This window comes from Anoplopoma fimbria, chromosome 15, assembly GCF_027596085.1.
Source record: "Anoplopoma fimbria isolate UVic2021 breed Golden Eagle Sablefish chromosome 15, Afim_UVic_2022, whole genome shotgun sequence".
Lineage (NCBI taxonomy): Eukaryota > Metazoa > Chordata > Actinopteri > Perciformes > Anoplopomatidae > Anoplopoma > Anoplopoma fimbria.
This window is the reverse complement of record NC_072463.1, coordinates 6,840,563-6,859,128: the sequence shown is the minus strand read 5'-3', so window position 1 is coordinate 6,859,128 and position 18,566 is coordinate 6,840,563. Positions and strand designations below refer to the sequence as shown.

The following is an 18,566-nucleotide window of genomic DNA, read 5'->3' as shown; positions in this document are numbered from 1 at the left end:
TCCAGCGACATGAAGGTGCAAGTGCTGCTTCCACTCTACCATTATTCCTTTTTCGTGTTTTCGTAAAAGTCATCCAATTTTAATCTACTGGAGACTGCAACCAGTCTATAACATATGCACATGGCCCGTATTGTCCTCAATGCATGTCCATGACAAGTTTAATTCAAACAGTGATTTTACCTTTTCAGATTTAGATCCAGAAAAGGTAAACGTAAAAAAACGTAAAAAAAAGGAAAGCAGTAATGCAATTATTCTATTCGTAGTAGTTTGTAGCACTTATTATATTCGTATTAGTCTGTTGCAATTATTGTTTTCGTAGTAATTTGCCTCTGCACTATACTTTTGCTCTGGTTTATGCTTTAAGATGCTTGTTTAAGAAAGGAGATGCACTTATGACTTCTGGTGACTAGTAGTTCTCTTGAATACCTATGTTGAATACACTTATTGTAAGTCGCTTTGGATAAAGGCGTCTGCTAAATGACTATAATGTAATGTAATTTAATGTAATTAAAAAAATAATTGTGTAATAATAAGTAATTTCCTACCATAGTAATCATCTGGCGACTCCTTTTGGGGGTACTGATCCTCAGGTTAGGAAGCACTGGGGTAGTGTAGAGCTATTTCCCATGAATGAAAAGAAAGGGAACACACTTGAAGACACTATGATTCTTTCTGAATAGCTTTGTTTTGAGGGAACGACATTATAAGTGGCTTTATGCTGCTTAAGTCCTTTCAAAATAATGGCCTTATTGACCCATGTCTGCCCTATTGTGATCCACAACTGGCCTCAGCTTCTTTCTATTCACCACTACGTCACTGTCCACTGAGACGTCAGGTCTCAGGCCGTGACTGACACAGTCTAGTAGCTGATGTCAGTCACAGCCTGACAGACTAGTCACAGGGCAGCACCACTGATTCTTGTCTCTGCTGGACTTACTGCACTGTCTCAGGATGAGGTACTTTATAAGTTCTCCTTCTCAAGTTTCTTGAGGAAGAACTTTTTTTGCTCTTTCGTGTTTTAGTAGTTTTAGATTTAGTCAGTGTACAACAGTTTTGGCAGCTGCTCACAATACCAGACGAAAACAGGGTCAAAATCTATCTTTTCCTCTCTCTCTCTACCTCACAGAGCTATAGCCATGTCTTCCAGCTCAGCGATGGTGCGGATCCTGATAAAGGGCGGCAAGGTGGTGAACGACGACTGCACCCAGGAGGCCGACGTCTACATCGAGAACGGCATCATCCAGCAGGTGGGGAAGGAGCTGATGATCCCGGGTGGGGCCAAAGTGATCGACGCCTCGGGAAAACTGGTCCTCCCCGGGGGCATCGACACCAGCGTCCACCTGGAGGAGAGCTTCATGAACGCCACCACGGCAGATGACTTCTACAGCGGCACCAAGGTAAAGAAAGAAAGAAGGGTTTAGTTTGGAAGTAGGGCAACTGGCATTGTCCTAATTATAGAACAGACCAAAAGCAACTTAAAAAACTTAATGTCACAGTATGTTTTTCAGCTGAAGCATGAAATAAGAACAGTGTTTCAGCACTTTAAGATTCAGGTGTTCTTGTTCTAGTTCTTGTGCTAAATTCCTCTTCATGCTCTTGAATATCCCCCTTACTTTATTATTGCTTATAATCACAAATATGTTGTTTTCTCTGTCGGATAGAGATCAATGAAAGATTTTCACTGATGCTTATTTTAGCTGAAATGTCAGAGGAGCGACTTTAGTTTGGTGTTGATGAGAGGAGACAGCTCTCTTAATATTTTGGCAGCAAATACGTTTGTTATTTTAGACACAATCAAACTTGCTGTCAAAGTAAAACGACAAAATCAAAACATAATGTTAACACTAAAACTGCAATAATAAGATTATATTAAATATAAAGCATTAAAGCAGAGTGATAGAATGCACACAACATGTTAAAACATATGAAATCTCGGCTGATTATTGTGACAGTTCAAACTCTAACTAGACTCTATTGCTTGGAAGTATGATCAGTTATTTAGCAGTTTGAATACTCTGGATGTTCTTACAGACGAGCCATCATTCTGTGAGGTAGAGCCCCAGTGGTAAGTTGATTAATCAATTGGTAAATGGACAGAAAGTTAATCGTTAATTGTTTTTAGTCATTTTCTAAAGCACAAATAGCAAAAATCAGGGTTCAGGGTTTTGATTCTCAAATGGGAAGATTTCCTGGCTTTATTAATCTTCTATGATTGTAAACTGAATATCTTTGAGTTTTAGATGGTCGGTTGGACAAAACACCTTGAAATGCTCCTCAGAGAGCCAGATGTCACAAATCATGCTTCAAAATAGCAAGTGGTATTCATAAATCACATCAACAGCGGCCAGAACCTGAATAATCGCTTTAAAAAACTGCACGTAAAATAGTAAAGGTGTTTTTAAACATAACAAGCTGCGAGTTAAAGTGCAAATGGATGGGCATCTTTCACAAATTCCTGACATTTTAAAGAACAAATTATACATTTTGATGATTTATTATTCAAGAAAACAATCAGCAGAGACATATAAATAAGAACTGCCCTTCTTGGCAGTTATATGAGGGCTTTTTTGGGAAGTGTCACAAGGTTGCAGAGTCTGTGTTTTAGCAACATCACACAAAGATGATTTGGCACTTGGCTGTTGGCGAGGCTGCCAGAAAGCGTGGGATGAAGTTATCATGGCGGCTGATAAAGAATGGGATACCCCGCTCTGCTTCAGGGCACCGTGATGACTCATCACTCTGTAGCACTTTGAGATGATGGAGTATGAGAGAAGACGGAGGCCGGGGTTTCAGTGGTTTCAGTAGCGGCCGGTAGAAGCTGGTGACAGACACTATTCTCCACATTCCTCTCCTCTCCGTCTCCCTCCTCGCCCCTCCCTGCCTGCTCTCCAGAAGAAGTCCGGAGACAAATGCAGATCAGTATCCGTTGCCATGGATACCGGGGGGCTGCTGCAAAGACTGCTGCAAAAGCCTTTTCACTCACGCCATTGTGCTTGGAGACAATGGTTCTCAGACCCACGCCCCCCTCGTCGTCCCTCCCACTACACACCACTCCACTCTCTAGGGTCAGCTGACAGATGCTATGTGAAGCGTGCTCTCATACACAAAACACACTGTTTCACTTGTTGGGGTTATTTAGATTTATTATAGTGCGGGTTTAAAACATCTCAATCTATTAATAAGTAAAAAATGCTGTTACCCTCAAGAAATGATGCAGTTATTGCTTTGATTATTACGCTGTGAGGGGCAGTAACTCCTGTGCTTTAACTACTGAGGGATTTATATTTCCCTCAGCAATCATCTGCAGATAACCATAAAAAAATATGCATTAATTGCAATTGAGGCTTTAACTTTTATTGTTAGAGCATGAGCTGTGTTTATCAGTAGATTACAGTACCATCAGTATTTCTGGACTTAATAAATCAATATTTTCTGCTTCAACGTCACTTAATTGTCTCGGTTTAATGATTTCACTTAACCTCAGTTCCTTTTAGTCTGCAATGGCAAATGATAAACTTAAATGACTGCCTCATGGGTTTAAGCCTCCGCAAACCAGTCAAGTTGCGGTTTCCACCCACATATGTCCAGACTCATATAATATATGCGGTGAAGTCATATGGCTTTGTCATATAGTGCAACGACCATCGTCTGAAGCTCAATATCAGCAAAACCAACAAGCTTGTGGTCAATACAAATCAATAAAAACGGGACGAGACTCACAACACTAAAGCTCTCTTCAGAACGGGACGCGGCCGTCACCAGCTTGAAGGCATTAAAACACACTGACACACTAAAAGATATGTAAACAATGCAGATAGTAAAACATAAAATACAATACTAATAGCAGAATTACTTCCTACAATTTAAGGAACTCAAGAGCTGTTGTTTGCTTTTCTTCTAGGCTGCTCTAGCTGGAGGTACAACCATGGTGATCGGACACATTCTGCCAGAGAAGAATGAGTCTTTGCTGGAAGCCTACGAGACGTGCCGCAGCTCGGCGGACTCCAAAGCCTGCTGTGACTACGCTCTGCATGTGGGGGTCACTTGGTGGGGACCCAAGGTAATCCGACACTGTGCCTACCTCTCCACATGTCATCAGTTTTACAGAATTCTTTTTTATTGCAAAAATAAAATCAATATTCAGTCTTAAACTGTTTGCTTTGAGCAGCCTATAATGTTTATTACCTCTGCTGTACCTCTGTAAGTGGCTTCCTACAATTCCTAGAAAGCTTTTTTGGTATCCAGAGACTAGATTTTTACATATTTCTTTCAGCCCCTTACATGTGTACGTGGAAACATGGAGATGAGTGAGAACAATAGCTAAACAAGAGGGTTATTTATGCCGGGACAAAGCAAAAGTTTGGTCATAGTTGTGGCTGAGTTGCATTCTGGTTAATTGAGGCTGAAAGAAACGTTTTTGTTTTTTCTTTTTCTATGATGACTCTCTAACTGTACAATTGTTGTTAATTGTATTACACTGTTGATTTAAGAGAGAAGCTTCTGCAGTTTGGTTTAAAAAGCTGATGTTTGCTAAATATATTTTAGTCTGTTCTTATCAAGAATAAAATAAATATACCATTAAATAACAACAAGGACACATAATAAAAGTACACCTCTTGCTGAGATCTGGATTCCTCTTTGTGCAAAGATTTGTGGTCCAGGCTGAGAGATGCTAGAGCTCATTTACACTTTCACTTTCCCTCCTGCAGGTGCGAGCGGAGATGGAGAAGCTGGTGAGGGAGCACGGAGTGAATTCCTTCCAGATGTTCATGGCCTATAAGGACATGTTCATGCTGAGGGACAGCGAGCTCTTCCAGGCTCTGCAGCACTGTAAGGACATCGGAGCTATCGCCAGAGTCCATGCTGAAAATGGGGAACTGGTGGCTGAGGTGAGGGGGAATCATTTCACTATTCCTTTTCATTCTGTATATTATATATCTATTGCAGTATACACAAATTAATTGATCATAAATGCTTGTATTAATGAACTTTGTACTAATTAGTTGTACACATAATTAATGGCAATATCTTGATTTTTCCCAGGGTGCAAAAGAAGCATTGGACCTGGGCATCAGCGGCCCAGAGGGGATTGAAATTAGCAGGCCTGAAGAGGTATTACAGTCGGGCTTATTTTTATTATATCCAGACTCTTGTCATAAGTATTAATATTATTTACATAGTGAATAGATCCAGTCTCTGTCTTAGTGTCTCACTATGATTCTTCACGGTTCTCTGTCTCTTTGCAGCTGGAAGCAGAGGCGACCCACAGGGCCATTACCATTGCAAACAGGGTGAGTGAGATCCCTCCAGCACAAATGAAGAAATATATAATGGTGAAGAGACAACATCAGTTATCCTATATTACATGATGTAACTCGTGTGTATGTGTGTTTTCTGTTAGGCCCACTGCCCGATCTACCTTGTCAATGTCTCCAGTATGTCTGCAGGAGATGTAGTAGCTACCGCCAAGATGCAGGGTAAGGCCTATTTTCTGTTGGAAGAGAGAATATGAATACCCATAAAAAAACTACTTTTTGAAATTGTAATTTTCGAAATTATACAAGGGAAACTCCATCAAAAAAAAACAAACGGATTAAGCACTTTATAACTCCTGAAATCCAATGGGTTGTGTGGCACAGCACTCCTTTAGTATCGACCTTTTCATAGTCCTTTTTTGTGTTAATACTCAAAGTTTAATGGTGCCTAAACACTTGTGTAATGACCCCCCCCCCCCCCATCAACTTCCATCCTATTTTTTTTTATATTTTTCCTCTGCATTCTTCTGCAAAAAAAATGTTAGAAAAAGTAATTAGAAAAATAGAAAACTAATTTTAAATAGTCACTGTAATGTTTTTCTTAAGCGTTTTAGAGTGAAACAAGTCATGGTTTGCTTGTTTAATCTCTGCCCCTTTTTCGTACAACATTCTTTTCACTATCATTTATTCCAGTGTGCATCCTTATTGTACTGTCTAACCACAGGTAAGGTGGTCCACGGTGAAACCACCACAGCCCACGCCGTGCTGAACGGTATGCAGTACTACCATCAGGACTGGGCCTATGCTGCCGCCCACGTCACCGTGCCTCCTCTCCGCCTGGACCCCAATACTCCCAATTTCCTAATGAGCCTGCTGGGGAAGTAAGGGAATAAGAAAATCTCACATTAAATGTAATATGATGTTAGCGCCGCTGCAGTACTACATGTGACCTTACATCCCACTCTGTTTTCGCCTGCAGTGACACTCTGAATGTTGTGGGGTCCGACCACCGTCCGTTCACCATCAAACAGAGAGCCATGGGCAAGGATGACTTCACCAAGATCCCCCATGGGCTTCCTGGCATTCAGGATCGCATGAGCGTCATCTGGGAGAAGGGAGTGGTATGTGTAGCTCTTTTGTTCCTGTCTGGCTGCCAGATAACCTCCAGAAACAGGACATCTGTTTCTTTTTGGTGGTTCACGATTAGAACTTTAAAAACGAAATAAAAAACAGACAGCAGAGGCGCAAAAAAACATCTGCTTGTGGTGCATCTGTTGTTTCAGTCAGATGTTGTGAATTTAAGTTAATTTTTAAGAGTACAAACATGATTTTTTTTTATAATTCACAGATTGGAGGGAAGATGGATGAAAATCGCTTTGTTGCAGTCACAAGTTCAAATGCAGCCAAGATCTACAACCTCTACCCCAGGAAAGGAAGGATCATCCCAGGAGCAGATGCTGATTTGGTGGTCTGGGACCCCGAGGGATCCAAGTATGAAACTCAATCCATCCATTCATCGACCGGCAGGCCTCGCTGCAGCTTTTATCTCGATTCCCTGAAGCTGATTATCTTTTTGTCTGATTTAACTGGGTCAACTCTTTCTTTCATCTCTTTCTGCAGGACCATTTCGGTGGATAACCAGGTCCAGGGGGGAGATATAAACCTGTATGAAGGTCTCCGTTGTCACGGTGTTCCCCTGGTCACCATCAGCCGTGGCCGTCTGGTCTATGAGAATGGCATATTCACCTGTGCTGAGGGATCTGGAAAGTTTTGTCCCCTGAGGACCTTCCCAGATTACCTCTACAAGAAGATGGTTCAGAGGGAAAAGGTACCAGACAGAACTGTCTTTCTTCTTTGCTTCTTCCTTTTCCTTTTTCCCTCAATCCTTTCTTTCATTTCCTTCTTTTGGTTCTTCTTAAGTTTCCTTCTTTCCTTTTGTTTGTTTACCCATTTCTTTCTTCCACCTTTCCCTACTTCTGTCTTTCTTTTTACTTTCTTCCTCCTTTAAATTTCTTCTTAAGTTTCCCGGCTTCCTTCTTTTGTTTTCTTACCTTTCCCCTTCTCTTTTTTCCTTGTTTCTTTTTTCCACCCCCTCTTGTGGGTTTCTTTTTTCCTGCTTTCTTTCCTGCCTTCATGTTCGCAAGTTGTTTCTCTCTTTAGTTTGCTTATTTACTTTGCGTTTTTGTTACCTTCTCATTTTATTTATTTCTTCCTCCCTTATTTAACTCCTTTATCATTCACCCCTCCATTCCTTCTTCGGCAGTAGAAGAATCTGACTCTGATCTGCGAAGGAGCGATTTCCTCAAAGCACATTGGTCCAATAATGATCCATAGTTAGTACTATTGTCATGAGATAATTGATTTTTTGCTTTGGTGATCATGCATAAAGTTTGACCCTGACGTGATTTGAACACGCAACCTTCTGATCTGGAGTCAGACGCGCTACCGTTGCGCCACAGAGTCATTGAAAAAATACGAAGACAAAATTGTTTCTTCTTCATCAGACTTAAACCTCTGACAAAGCTCACTATTGATAATATTGAGTCTTACAATCCAATTATAGTCCAACAAAGTTTCTATCTTGGTTGTCAAAGGAGTACTTCTAGTACCTCTGCTGTTTTATTACTGCTACTTCAATAGTTTCTACTCAAGTTTACAAGTCAGATTAACACTTTTATTTAGCATTCACATGTTCATTAATTTGATTGTATTTGTATTTGTATTTGATTGAATTTGTATTTGTAATTTATACGTACATGTGTGTTGACCTACCAGTGCCAGGCTGTGAAAGCTGTTGAGCGGGAGCCCTACACAGGTGAAGTTGTTCCGGTGCTCAACTCAGGAAAGAGGGATTTGGGAGTTTCCGATGTGGACACTCCGACCCGCCCCTGCACCCGGCACGGGGGAGTGAGGGACCTCCAGGAGTCCAGCTTCAGCCTGTCTGGTAAGAATCCACACATTCAGTCAGATATCAGTGGACATTTCTGATTTTTTCCTCATATGATGACACCATGAGGGAGTATTTTTTAGACTATACTCTTTCATGCAATGGTTACTGGAGTAATTTGGTGAAACTTGGAGATATGCTGTATTTTGTTACTGATTTTCCAAACTTTAAAACATTCACTACCTGGCCTGACGAGGGCGCCATATTTATAGAAATTTGGAAGGCTTTTTATTATTATTTTATAATATTTTTTATTTATTTATTGCTTTGCCAAACCAAGAAGTAGAAGGCTTACACCTATTCTTTTTAACATGGAGTTGCCTTGTATCTATTTGATAGTAGTTTCATGTCCTAATAATAGGGATTTGACGATAGAGAATTGACAGGAAATTTGAATTTATTGAAAGGATAGCCCCTTGATATTGTATATATACAAAAACAGCGTTCCGTAACATAACATACACTGCAAATACACAGATCCAGACAGCATGTCCACCTCTCATTACTGACATATTAGGCATCAAATGTAGAATACGTTTGTGCCTGGGGATTAATTTTGCAGTTTGACATAGTTTTCAGTGTTTGAGTATAACCATTCTTCAGGCAACAGAGGGCCAGATGCTATGTCATATTTTTTTCTTTACACTCAAATATATGCAGGTATTTATAAGTGGTTTGGATTTTAAAAGGAATGAGAATAATTTATCTTTAGAAGTTTACTGCATTGCTTGAATCTGGCTTGAACTTAACATAAGCTGTTTAGAGAGCCCTTTAGAAGAAAATATGATTGAGCTGCACATTAATACTACTAGGAAATAGTAGTTCCTTGTGTTTCACCGTTAAACCCATGCACATGATCACGTTCCCCGCTGCTCCAGGTGCCCAGATCGATGACAAAATTCCAAAGAGATCCTCGGCCAGGATCCTCGCTCCTCCTGGAGGGAGATCCAGCGGGATCTGGTAGCCAATCAGACGGCCCTTACGTGAAGCGGAAGAATGACACCCGAGGGAAACATATGTCCAAGCAAGATGAATTGTTTTTCTCTCTGGAAGCTTAGAATATGTGTGGGGTAATGGAGTCATGTTTTATTATTTTCAACTCAGAACAGTTACATAGGATTGTAAAACGTTAAAACTGTATAACATTTGCTGTAATAATATGGGAGTATGGTTAAGTGGTTATAGCTACAAAATTTCGGTCAAATGTTAACCAAATATAAGCAGCAAATAAAAGATGGGTTGCCAATGAATTACTTTGGCTGTTGGATCTCGTTAGAGGAAAAATGTTACTGATAGTTGTTGGAATATGAAGGTGTGTCATGGTTTTTACGATAATATTGTGTTACCTCACTGTAAAATACAATTTTGCACTTGTATCATGTACTATTTAGATGCCTTTTTACATGATTTAATGTCACAAATATCACAAATGTCTTTTTAACACAAGCCATGCAGAATGAAATGTGCTAAATTATTAGCAAGGTGCGGGCATGACATTAATATGTCAGTCATAAAAAAAAATTATAGTTGACCAACTGATGCACAATATCATAATGCAAACTAACCTTTTTATATGCGTTTGTTTATTTATTATTTATATTGCATTATTTGTGCTGTTTTCCATCGATGCTACTGTGAATCATTTCCTAAGTAAGAATGAGGTCTTTGTTCAGTAGCTCATCATTGTCAGATTAGCATTTCAGGTCATGTTTACAGCCTTATAGTAGATAGACTTCTGTTCCACCCCCACCAAATGTGAATGAACCTATGCTGTGTGTACTGTGCATGGTAGCATAATTAGAACTACTGTAATAAGCACTTATGTTGCTCATGTTACGCAGCATTCTTTGTTATTGTATCCATTTTCCACAGAGAGCAAAAAGTCTCACCCAAACTGCCTTTTTCTCACCTGAGAACACCGACACCCACAAACACATCGTCCCACACTGCCGGCACAGATCATGACATGTTGAACACTGCCGTTTCATTTAGAGTTGGCACTTTTTTAAACGGCAGGGTTCAGAAGTTACGCTGACTCTAACACACCACTGAGAAGCAATTAGAGAAGGTGAAATGATCCTCATTCACAGAGTTGAAGTTACACAGCGTATATGTTAAGTCAATTAATGCCATTTCTTGAGGGGATCAAATGCCTTCACACTGTACGACACTCAAAGCTCAGCATCATAACAGGAAGGCATGCTTGCTACAGAAAAGCACTGATACTACTACTGTATTTTTTATTGTTTGTTTTTAGTTACCTCATTTTTCTTGTGAATAATTGTTTTAGTCATTGATTTTGTTGTGTTTTTGTCAAAACTGATGCACACCAGATTCTGGTCATGTTTTGACTGAGTTATGTTCAGAAGATCATCCAGTTACGGTAAAAGTCCTACATCGTTTTTTGTGTGTTTTTTTGGGACAGATTTCACTTCTAGAAGCTCCAGTGAATCTTGTTGCGTCTCCCCCCTCCCAAATGTACACTGGTGCTGAACAATGTGTCATCACATTGACATCCTTTATTTCTTATTTCTTCTTGCAGCTCTTTATCACATGATTTGAGTGCAAATAAACCACAATGAAATCTCCAACGGAATCCTGTGTCTGATTACTGATCTGTGGTGGAAAGTAACGTTTACTGAAGAACTGCACTTGCACTGTGCTTATAAACTACAGTTTTATGCTACTTTTAACCTCAATCGATCAAGATCTTTATCGTCATTATGCACACACACTGAAATTGCAGTTGTGATAGCTTCAAATAGTGCTTTGTATTAAAAGATTTCACACATATTTACAAGGAAAAAATAAGGCATGAAATAGATAAAAGACAATAAATATTAGATATAAAGAGTACAGAATCTATGCAGTAAAAGTATACAAATATTATTAATATGAAGTATAATACTATAATGATAAACACACACAGAAGAAGCAACAAAAGTCAAGTAAAGGTACAGAATGACAAATAAGGATAAATCTGTGTTGAATGACGTAAATATTACATGATGGCAGCACATGAGTCAATTTATGGATTAATTGATCATGAAAAAGAACTGTCAGTTTTGTCCTAACTGTTGTATTAGTGTTTTTACTTAAGAATAGGATCTGAATACTTCCTCCACAACATTTTTTCATCCAGCAGGAGATAAAAAATGTTTTGTGTATTCTGACCTCAGTAAAAAAAACCTCACCAACAGTCACCAGCAGGCCTTTAAATCCACCCAGACACACCATGTGTCTCTTAGGCTGTAACAGTACCAGAGTCCTATTTATAATGAACCTTTAACAGCATGGAGTCAGGCGCATGCGCGCTGGGAGCCGGATTGTTGCAGCCCCAGACAGGGCGGCCCGTTATCACGCACCGCACCGCGCAGGGTCTGACAACGACGACAGCGACGCGCACTGACATAAGGACTCCTGCCCGCGTGATAACAGCGCAGACGCTCCTGAACACAGTGAGTATCCACGCACGAGACACCCCCCCTGACCCGCACCCGCACATTGTCCCTGTTTGTGCGTGATAAGGTGTTTTCTGCGGGATGAAGCTGTGTGTTTTATTCCCACGCAGTGAGGATTTCATTCCCGTGCACTGACAGTGCGGAGTTATTCCTGGAGGCCTGTAGAGGGGGCCGCTTGCAGAGCAGCTCCAGCGTTGCGGGTTTTTTTTTTTTTTTTTTTTTTTTTTTTTTTTTGCACCCCGCAAACGGGCACATTTATTGTTCTCAGCTCGGGCTGGAAATGTCAGACCCCCGCCCATTTGTTTTGTTAGACTTTGGGGGGGGGGGGTTTAGAAAACGTGTGTTCTGCTGCAGTCATTATGGAGCTTTCTGGAAGGCCCGGCAGGTTTCTCTTTTTTTTGGGGGAGAGAATAGATTGACTTCTCTTTCACGCGGTACAATAATCCATATTTATTAGATTAAATTGCACCCACTGCAATGCGTGTTCATGTGGCTGAACCCGCATGTTTTCATCCTATAAATGGTTTCATTGTTTTGCTTGTGTAGTTGTGTTTTTGTTTTTTTATTATCATGCCTTTGTAAGCTGCTCAAACCCCATGAGAGACCGCATTCACAATATTAATTCAATTCAATTCAGTTTATTTTGTATAGCCCAGAATCACAAATTACAAATTTGCCTCAGAGGGCTTTACAATCTGTGCACATGAGACATCCTCTGTCCCGGTACTCTCACATCGGCACAGGAAAAACTCCCCTAAAAAACCCCTTTAACAGGGAGAAAAAAGGAAGAAACCTATGGGAGAACGACAGAGGAGGGATCCTTCTCCCAGGATGGACAGAATGCAATAGATGTCATGTGTACAGAATGAGCAGAATATTAGTAGTGTTATCACCAGAACCCACCGCCTACACTGCAATAAGCACTGATCCCAGTTGTTTGTGTGTGGGGACACTGGAGGAGTTCAGGAATATCTCTCTCTCTGGCTGTCACCTGCAGACACAGAGCCGAGCGTGACCCTTATAACCATCCTTTCCCAAGTGCATTGCTGGTTTATAGACCTGCTTTGTGTTAATGTGCATTTTTACTGCAGGGGGATGTCAAGGTGTTACAGGCCCCATTTTTTGACAGGAAACCACTGGATGGTATTAACAGGGACGCAAAGTGAGCACAGAGAAGGCTGCAGCTGCCAGATGTGCAAAGCTGCTCACAAACATCAGGATATTTCTGTTTAATCTAGGGAGGATTATGCTCTCAACACGTCTGTAGATTAAAATTGAAAGTTAAGATGCCTCTCAGGCACTGTGTTTACAGTCAAAAAATCAAGAGCGTTTACCATAACAGGCACAGTTTCAGCAGTCAGTGGGTTTTATAGGATCACAGCTGTCTCTGGCCAAACCCAAGATCTCTAATCTTAGAGGGCAAGGGGAAACTACAACTCAAAACGTTGAAACATAATGAGAAAAAAGATTTAAAGTGAGACATATAGCTTGTGTTGCAGTTGGGAACATGGCGATTACATTGCATGATATTTGGGAAAGCTTATATATATTATAATAAGGTCTTATATATAAGCTGCATATGAAATCCAGGACAATTATATCAAAAAGTGGGTCCATTAATTAATCCATAAAGTAGGTCCATGAACAAATCCAGAGCTGAAAGAATTAGTTTATCGATAGATATACAGTAACGACAGAACATTTATCAGCAAGGATTTTGATAACCAATTCATTATTATTATTATTATGATTATGATTATTATTTTATTAATAAGTTGTTTGTAAAAGTAAACATTCCCATGCTTTCCTCTAGGTGAGGATCTGTTGTTACAGTGTGTCTTACATGATAGTAAATCAATGATTTCTGGGTTTGGGACTGTTGATTGGACAAAGAAAGTAGTAGTTAAAGACATTTAGGAAACTTCAGGAAATTGTAACCAGCAGTTCTCAGTATGTTTTGACATTTTGTAAATAAAATGGTTAATCGAGAGAGTAATCATTTAGTGGTTATGCGTGGGAAGTGGTTAAGTATTTAGTCTGAAATATGATTAACTTACTTTCTGCCAAAAGTTTAGTTACGGGACAAAACACAAGTCCAACTGAATGTCCATTCCTCTCATCTCCTGCTGTTTGTTCAGGTTGGGGATGGCAGTGAATGTGTACGCCACGTCGGTGTCCATTGACAACCTCAGTCGACATGACATGCTGGCATGGGTCAACGATTCTCTGCACCTTACCTACACTAAGATTGAACAGCTCTGTACAGGTAAGGGAAGAGATCACACACTTCTCAACACATACATCAGAAGAAGAGAACAAAAAAAACTAAACAAGTGTCGTGTCTTTGTCTTTTCCAGGAGCGGCATATTGCCAGTTCATGGACATGTTGTTTCCGGGTTGTATCCTTCTGAAGAAAGTCAAGTTTCAAGCCAAGCTGGAGCACGAATCTATACACAACTTCAAAGTTCTTCAGGCAGCTTTTAAAAGGATGAGTGTTGACAAAGTCAGAATACTTTCATCATATTATCACTACGTATTCCAGATAATTATTGTTTTTATCGTATGAAAGCAGCATAAAGAGTGTTATATCCCATGGAGCTAATGAAGAATTTCCTGTTTCTACCCTCCAGATAATTCCTGTAGAAAAGCTTGTAAAAGGGAAGTTCCAGGACAACTTTGAATTCGTGCAGTGGTTCAAGAAGTTCTTCGACGCTAACTACGACGGGAAGGAGTATGACCCTCTACTATCCAGACAGGGGCAGGACGTGGCCCCCGCCCCCAACCCAGGTGATCACTTTAACCACAGACCAAAGAGAAACCCAGGTAAACCAAAGAGTTCTGCCTTTGCTGCACGGTCTTGCTGAGCTTTGGATGGCTCGAGAGCGCTCCCTGCAAGCAAATGGTGTGAGCAGCACGATTCACAGACTGACTGCTGTCCACCCAGATCCATCTTCTCGTTGCCCAGCATTCACAAGCAACATGAGTAGGTATGACCGAGTCACTGGTGGGATCCTAGTGATCACCCTCAGTGACTCATGGGATGCAGCATCAGTGAAAATCCACCACATGCAACTGTGTTCCCAATTCTAATTGATCATGATACATGAGACATTACTTACAGTAACATCAGAGGCAACTATTTCCTCCAGTGTCCTGCATCAAGCAGCTGATGCAACACTGCTGCAGCTCCATCTCTCTCTGGAAGCTGGACAGATAAACTAGAAAGTTTCCCTCATTTTACTAACAAGAGTAACGTCAGCTTGACCGGCCTTGCTACGTCTCCGTGAAAGCTTTTCGCTTGAAGATCATGGCGAACGATCTTAATTTGAGGTGTATTGTGTGTCATGAGCCTGCTTTGTGACGTTGTCACTGGTGAGCAGTGTGGTTGTAAATGGGCATTTCTTTTTCAGTTTCTAAACTGGGATATTGCGTGTTGGCATGTTTTGAGTTTAACACCTCTGCTGAAGCACTTATAGAGGTTTGGCAGGACGCAGGGTTTTTATGTTTACAAAGATTTTGACTCAAATAAGTGTGACATTCTGCCATTTAAATATATTTGATACATTTTTCATTCATAATTTGGCTTTTTAAAATCCGGCAATCCAAATTTGTGTCTTTTATATCAGCAGTGTTGTAAAATAATTTGGAATCCTTTCACAAACAAATGGCATATCAATAGGCACAACATTATGCTATGTGCTGATAACATCAGCTCTCTATAATGTGCTGTATCCATCGCCACAGTTGCTACAAAGCCAACATAAATGCAGTAGATCGATTTGGATTTATATGAATAACATCTCTGTTCATCTCTGACCCTTCCAGGACCACAGAGGACATCTCCAACAGTTCCCAAAAACATGCCAACACCACAGCGAGTCCAACACAACACTCCAGCTTTGAGGAAGAATCCATCTTTGTCTAGAAACGGGGGCAGTGATGCTGAGATCATGGAGCTAAATCAACAGGTAGACAACAGAAACTCAAACCATGTCATCTATTTTACCCCTTTTCAGTCTTATGTCTATGGACTCCCTATAGGTTCAGGAGACATTTTGACATGTTACAGTATTAAAAAGACATGTGTAAATGTTAGATACTCCTGTGCTTTCCTTTAAGTCAAAACGTTGCTTTGATTGGTTGCAATGTTAATGTTCAAACTTTTATTCCTTTAATTAATGTTAAAGAAAATGTAATAGTCCCTCTTAAACAGGTTCTAAGTCTTACTTTTTTTTGCATTTGCTGCCTTCCTGTAATTTTTTTTCTTTCCTTTCTTAGTTGATGGAGTTGAAGTTGACTGTGGACGGACTAGAGAAGGAGAGAGACTTCTACTTCAGCAAACTACGGGACATCGAGCTGATCTGCCAGGAACACGAGAGTGAAAACAACTCCGTCCTCAGCAGTATAATCAACATTCTCTACGCAACAGAGGTATCTGTCCTTTATCAGCAACAAATGCTGGCTGCATTGCACCATTTCGATCTGCATGTTCTTTACTCAGAGGGAGTTGCAATAGAGAGCCAGAGAGAAACTTTAAATTCAGATTAACGTTCCAGTAGTAAGCAAACCTCATTCAAAACCCCATTGACATTTCTTTAACTTATAAAATCCAGCTATGGAACATAACTGTTCTTAACAGTATGTCATGTAGCTCAATCCATATATTCACATGAGATTGGTGATTTAAAAAAAATCAATATATTTTTCATTCAATATCTCTGTTTTAAGACATCTTGAATGAAAACGATTCCTCGTAAATCCTACCTAGAGAATAGGGACAGGCATTTGGAACAAACATACTATTGGATGATCACTGGATCATAGATTAATCAAAGATCTAAATAGAGGACATTGGTTACCTGTTTTTATGTCCTCTCTTATCAAGATTGTTTGGGGTGTTAACAGAAGATAAAATAAAGCAGAAAACCTGATTATAACTTTCTTCCCTCTGTTTCTCAGGATGGCTTTGCACCGCCGGAGGATGAGGACCTTGATGAACAAGCTCACCTGGACCAGGATGAATACTGAGCCCTTCATCCCCCCTCCCCAACATCTCCATCTTCTCCTCTCTTTTCCTTTTGCCCTCATTTGTTTTCTACTCTCTCTCTCTCTGCACGCTCTCTATAAATACTCACCATTATCCCTGCTCTCTCCCAGTCTTTTCTTTTCTTTCTCTAATGTATATCTGTTCGTAACCCCCCCCCCATCCGCCCTCTGGCTGTCTACACACTATACAAGACTACTCTGTATCTTCATCCGCTGCTCCTCCCTGCCTCCACTTACACAGTTACAATAACAGTAATATAGAACATATCCCGGTTATTTCAGCATGAGTAAAGGCAAAATAATAATTGTGCCGAGCTGGCATGGTGGTTGTTTTGGCAAATAGTGAGATTTAAGACTGTAAATATTGCTGACATTGCGATTTCTGAGAGAACAATGTCTTCGCTCATTATGGAGTTATTTATTTGATTAACTTTGGTGCGCTGTGACACTTATATTAGAGCACAGAACAATGCTGCTCCGATGTGGCATCAGGACACTCCCGCAGCTACTAAAACTGTAACAAAAGTGACTTTTTAATAACAATATCTTATTTATTTAAGTTATATTTCATTTAGATTAACTTTCTGTAGCAAAATTGGTGCAAAACCTACTGTATATGAATTGAAAGTTGAGGTCATGTGTGTTATTTCAGTTAGGGTTTGTGCTTGAGTCAGCATCAAGCTTTTAGTTTCTGTTATGGTGGGTTCATGGCATGTAGAAATGCTGAAGGAAAGTCTGTGATGTATCGAAACAAAGGCGTATGATCAGTGCTCTGTGATTATTCCTTAGTGATCAGCAACATATCTGAGCATGAGAATGTTACACATTGACTGTGAATGAGTGATATTTTGTATATGTATTTTGTCTGGAGATTTTGTCTGATGTCGCACGATCCTGGTTAATTGCCGTTGTATCTTTTAGGCCGACATGCAGAAGTTTTAAATTTAGAGGTGGAAAGCCACCTGAAGACTGACAACATGGTTATAGACTGTAGCAGTTATAATGTTTTATTCTAAAATATAAAGGGAACCTGATACTGAATTAATACAGATACATTTTTCACACGACAGGGTTTGTTGTGTTTTTCCTGCTAACCATAACGTGTTTACTTTTAATTTGCTGTTAAGGGTTGCCCAGGGTATATGAGTTGTAGTTTGGAAGAAAGTCAGTATTCTATATAGAAATCACTGACTATTTGACTTGTCATCACAAGCATCCAGTTACACTAAGGAAGTCTGCTTGGTCTTCCCCAGCTTTTTTTTACTTGCAAACTGGCTGAAGTCTGCTCTGGAACTAGCATTCATTGACCATGTAAACATCTACTGAACACTCGTATTTTGAGTTTTGAATAAATAAACGGTTGTGAAATCAATGGTGGTGTTTTTATTTTAATTGAGAATTGAGGATTTGTAATGCAAGCTCACATTTGCAACTTTTTCACATCATGAACCCTACACATTGTAGGGTAAGCTAACTTTAAATAGATTGTACTGTTTGTGCTCCACACTAAAGGTTTATAAGAAAGATTAGAAAGATTGGTAAAAGGAACAACAAGCCTGCCATCTCCTTTTGTGTGCAGATCAGAGTTTTGATGTGCATTGCTATGTTCTGCCTGTTCCGCCAAAGTCAGCCCAAAGTAAGCCCAAAAAGTAAAAAAGTTCAATTAATGTACCCAAAATGAGCCAATCACGTTCTTCCTTTTGGAAAGTAAGCCCAAAGTAAGCCCAAAATGAGCCAATCACGTTCTTCCTTTTGGAAAGTAAGCCCAAAGTAAGCCCAAAATGAGCCAATCACGTTTCTTACTTTGGGCTTACTTTTTTTTACTTTTTTTTTTTTTTTTTTACGTTTTTGAGGTTG

At 40.0% G+C, this 18,566-nt stretch overlaps 2 protein-coding genes and 1 non-coding gene across 3 annotated transcripts; 2 read left to right on the top strand and 1 right to left on the bottom strand.

Annotated features, from left to right (window-relative positions):
• The first annotated feature begins 1,130 nt into the window (after window positions 1-1,130).
• On the top strand, window positions 1,131-9,166 carry dpysl5a (dihydropyrimidinase like 5a). Its single transcript, XM_054614406.1, has 12 exons — window positions 1,131-1,397; window positions 3,902-4,060; window positions 4,710-4,889; window positions 5,044-5,112; window positions 5,247-5,291; window positions 5,402-5,477; window positions 5,980-6,136; window positions 6,235-6,376; window positions 6,604-6,746; window positions 6,876-7,083; window positions 8,031-8,199; window positions 9,081-9,166. Exons 1-12 carry the CDS (start codon window positions 1,137-1,139, stop codon window positions 9,164-9,166), a joined length of 1,695 nt encoding a protein of 564 aa, XP_054470381.1. The 5' UTR covers window positions 1,131-1,136.
• On the bottom strand, window positions 7,647-7,718 carry trnaw-cca (transfer RNA tryptophan (anticodon CCA)). Its single transcript has one exon. It is a non-coding gene; the product is annotated as a tRNA-Trp (tRNA).
• Window positions 9,167-13,808: 4,642 nt separating the features above from the next.
• On the top strand, window positions 13,809-16,712 carry mapre3a (microtubule-associated protein, RP/EB family, member 3a). The gene is made up of 6 exons (XM_054614408.1): window positions 13,809-13,929; window positions 14,021-14,166; window positions 14,294-14,486; window positions 15,489-15,631; window positions 15,942-16,094; window positions 16,623-16,712. Exons 1-6 carry the CDS (start codon window positions 13,809-13,811, stop codon window positions 16,689-16,691), a joined length of 825 nt encoding a protein of 274 aa, XP_054470383.1. The 3' UTR covers window positions 16,692-16,712.
• Window positions 16,713-18,566: the final 1,854 nt, after the last annotated feature.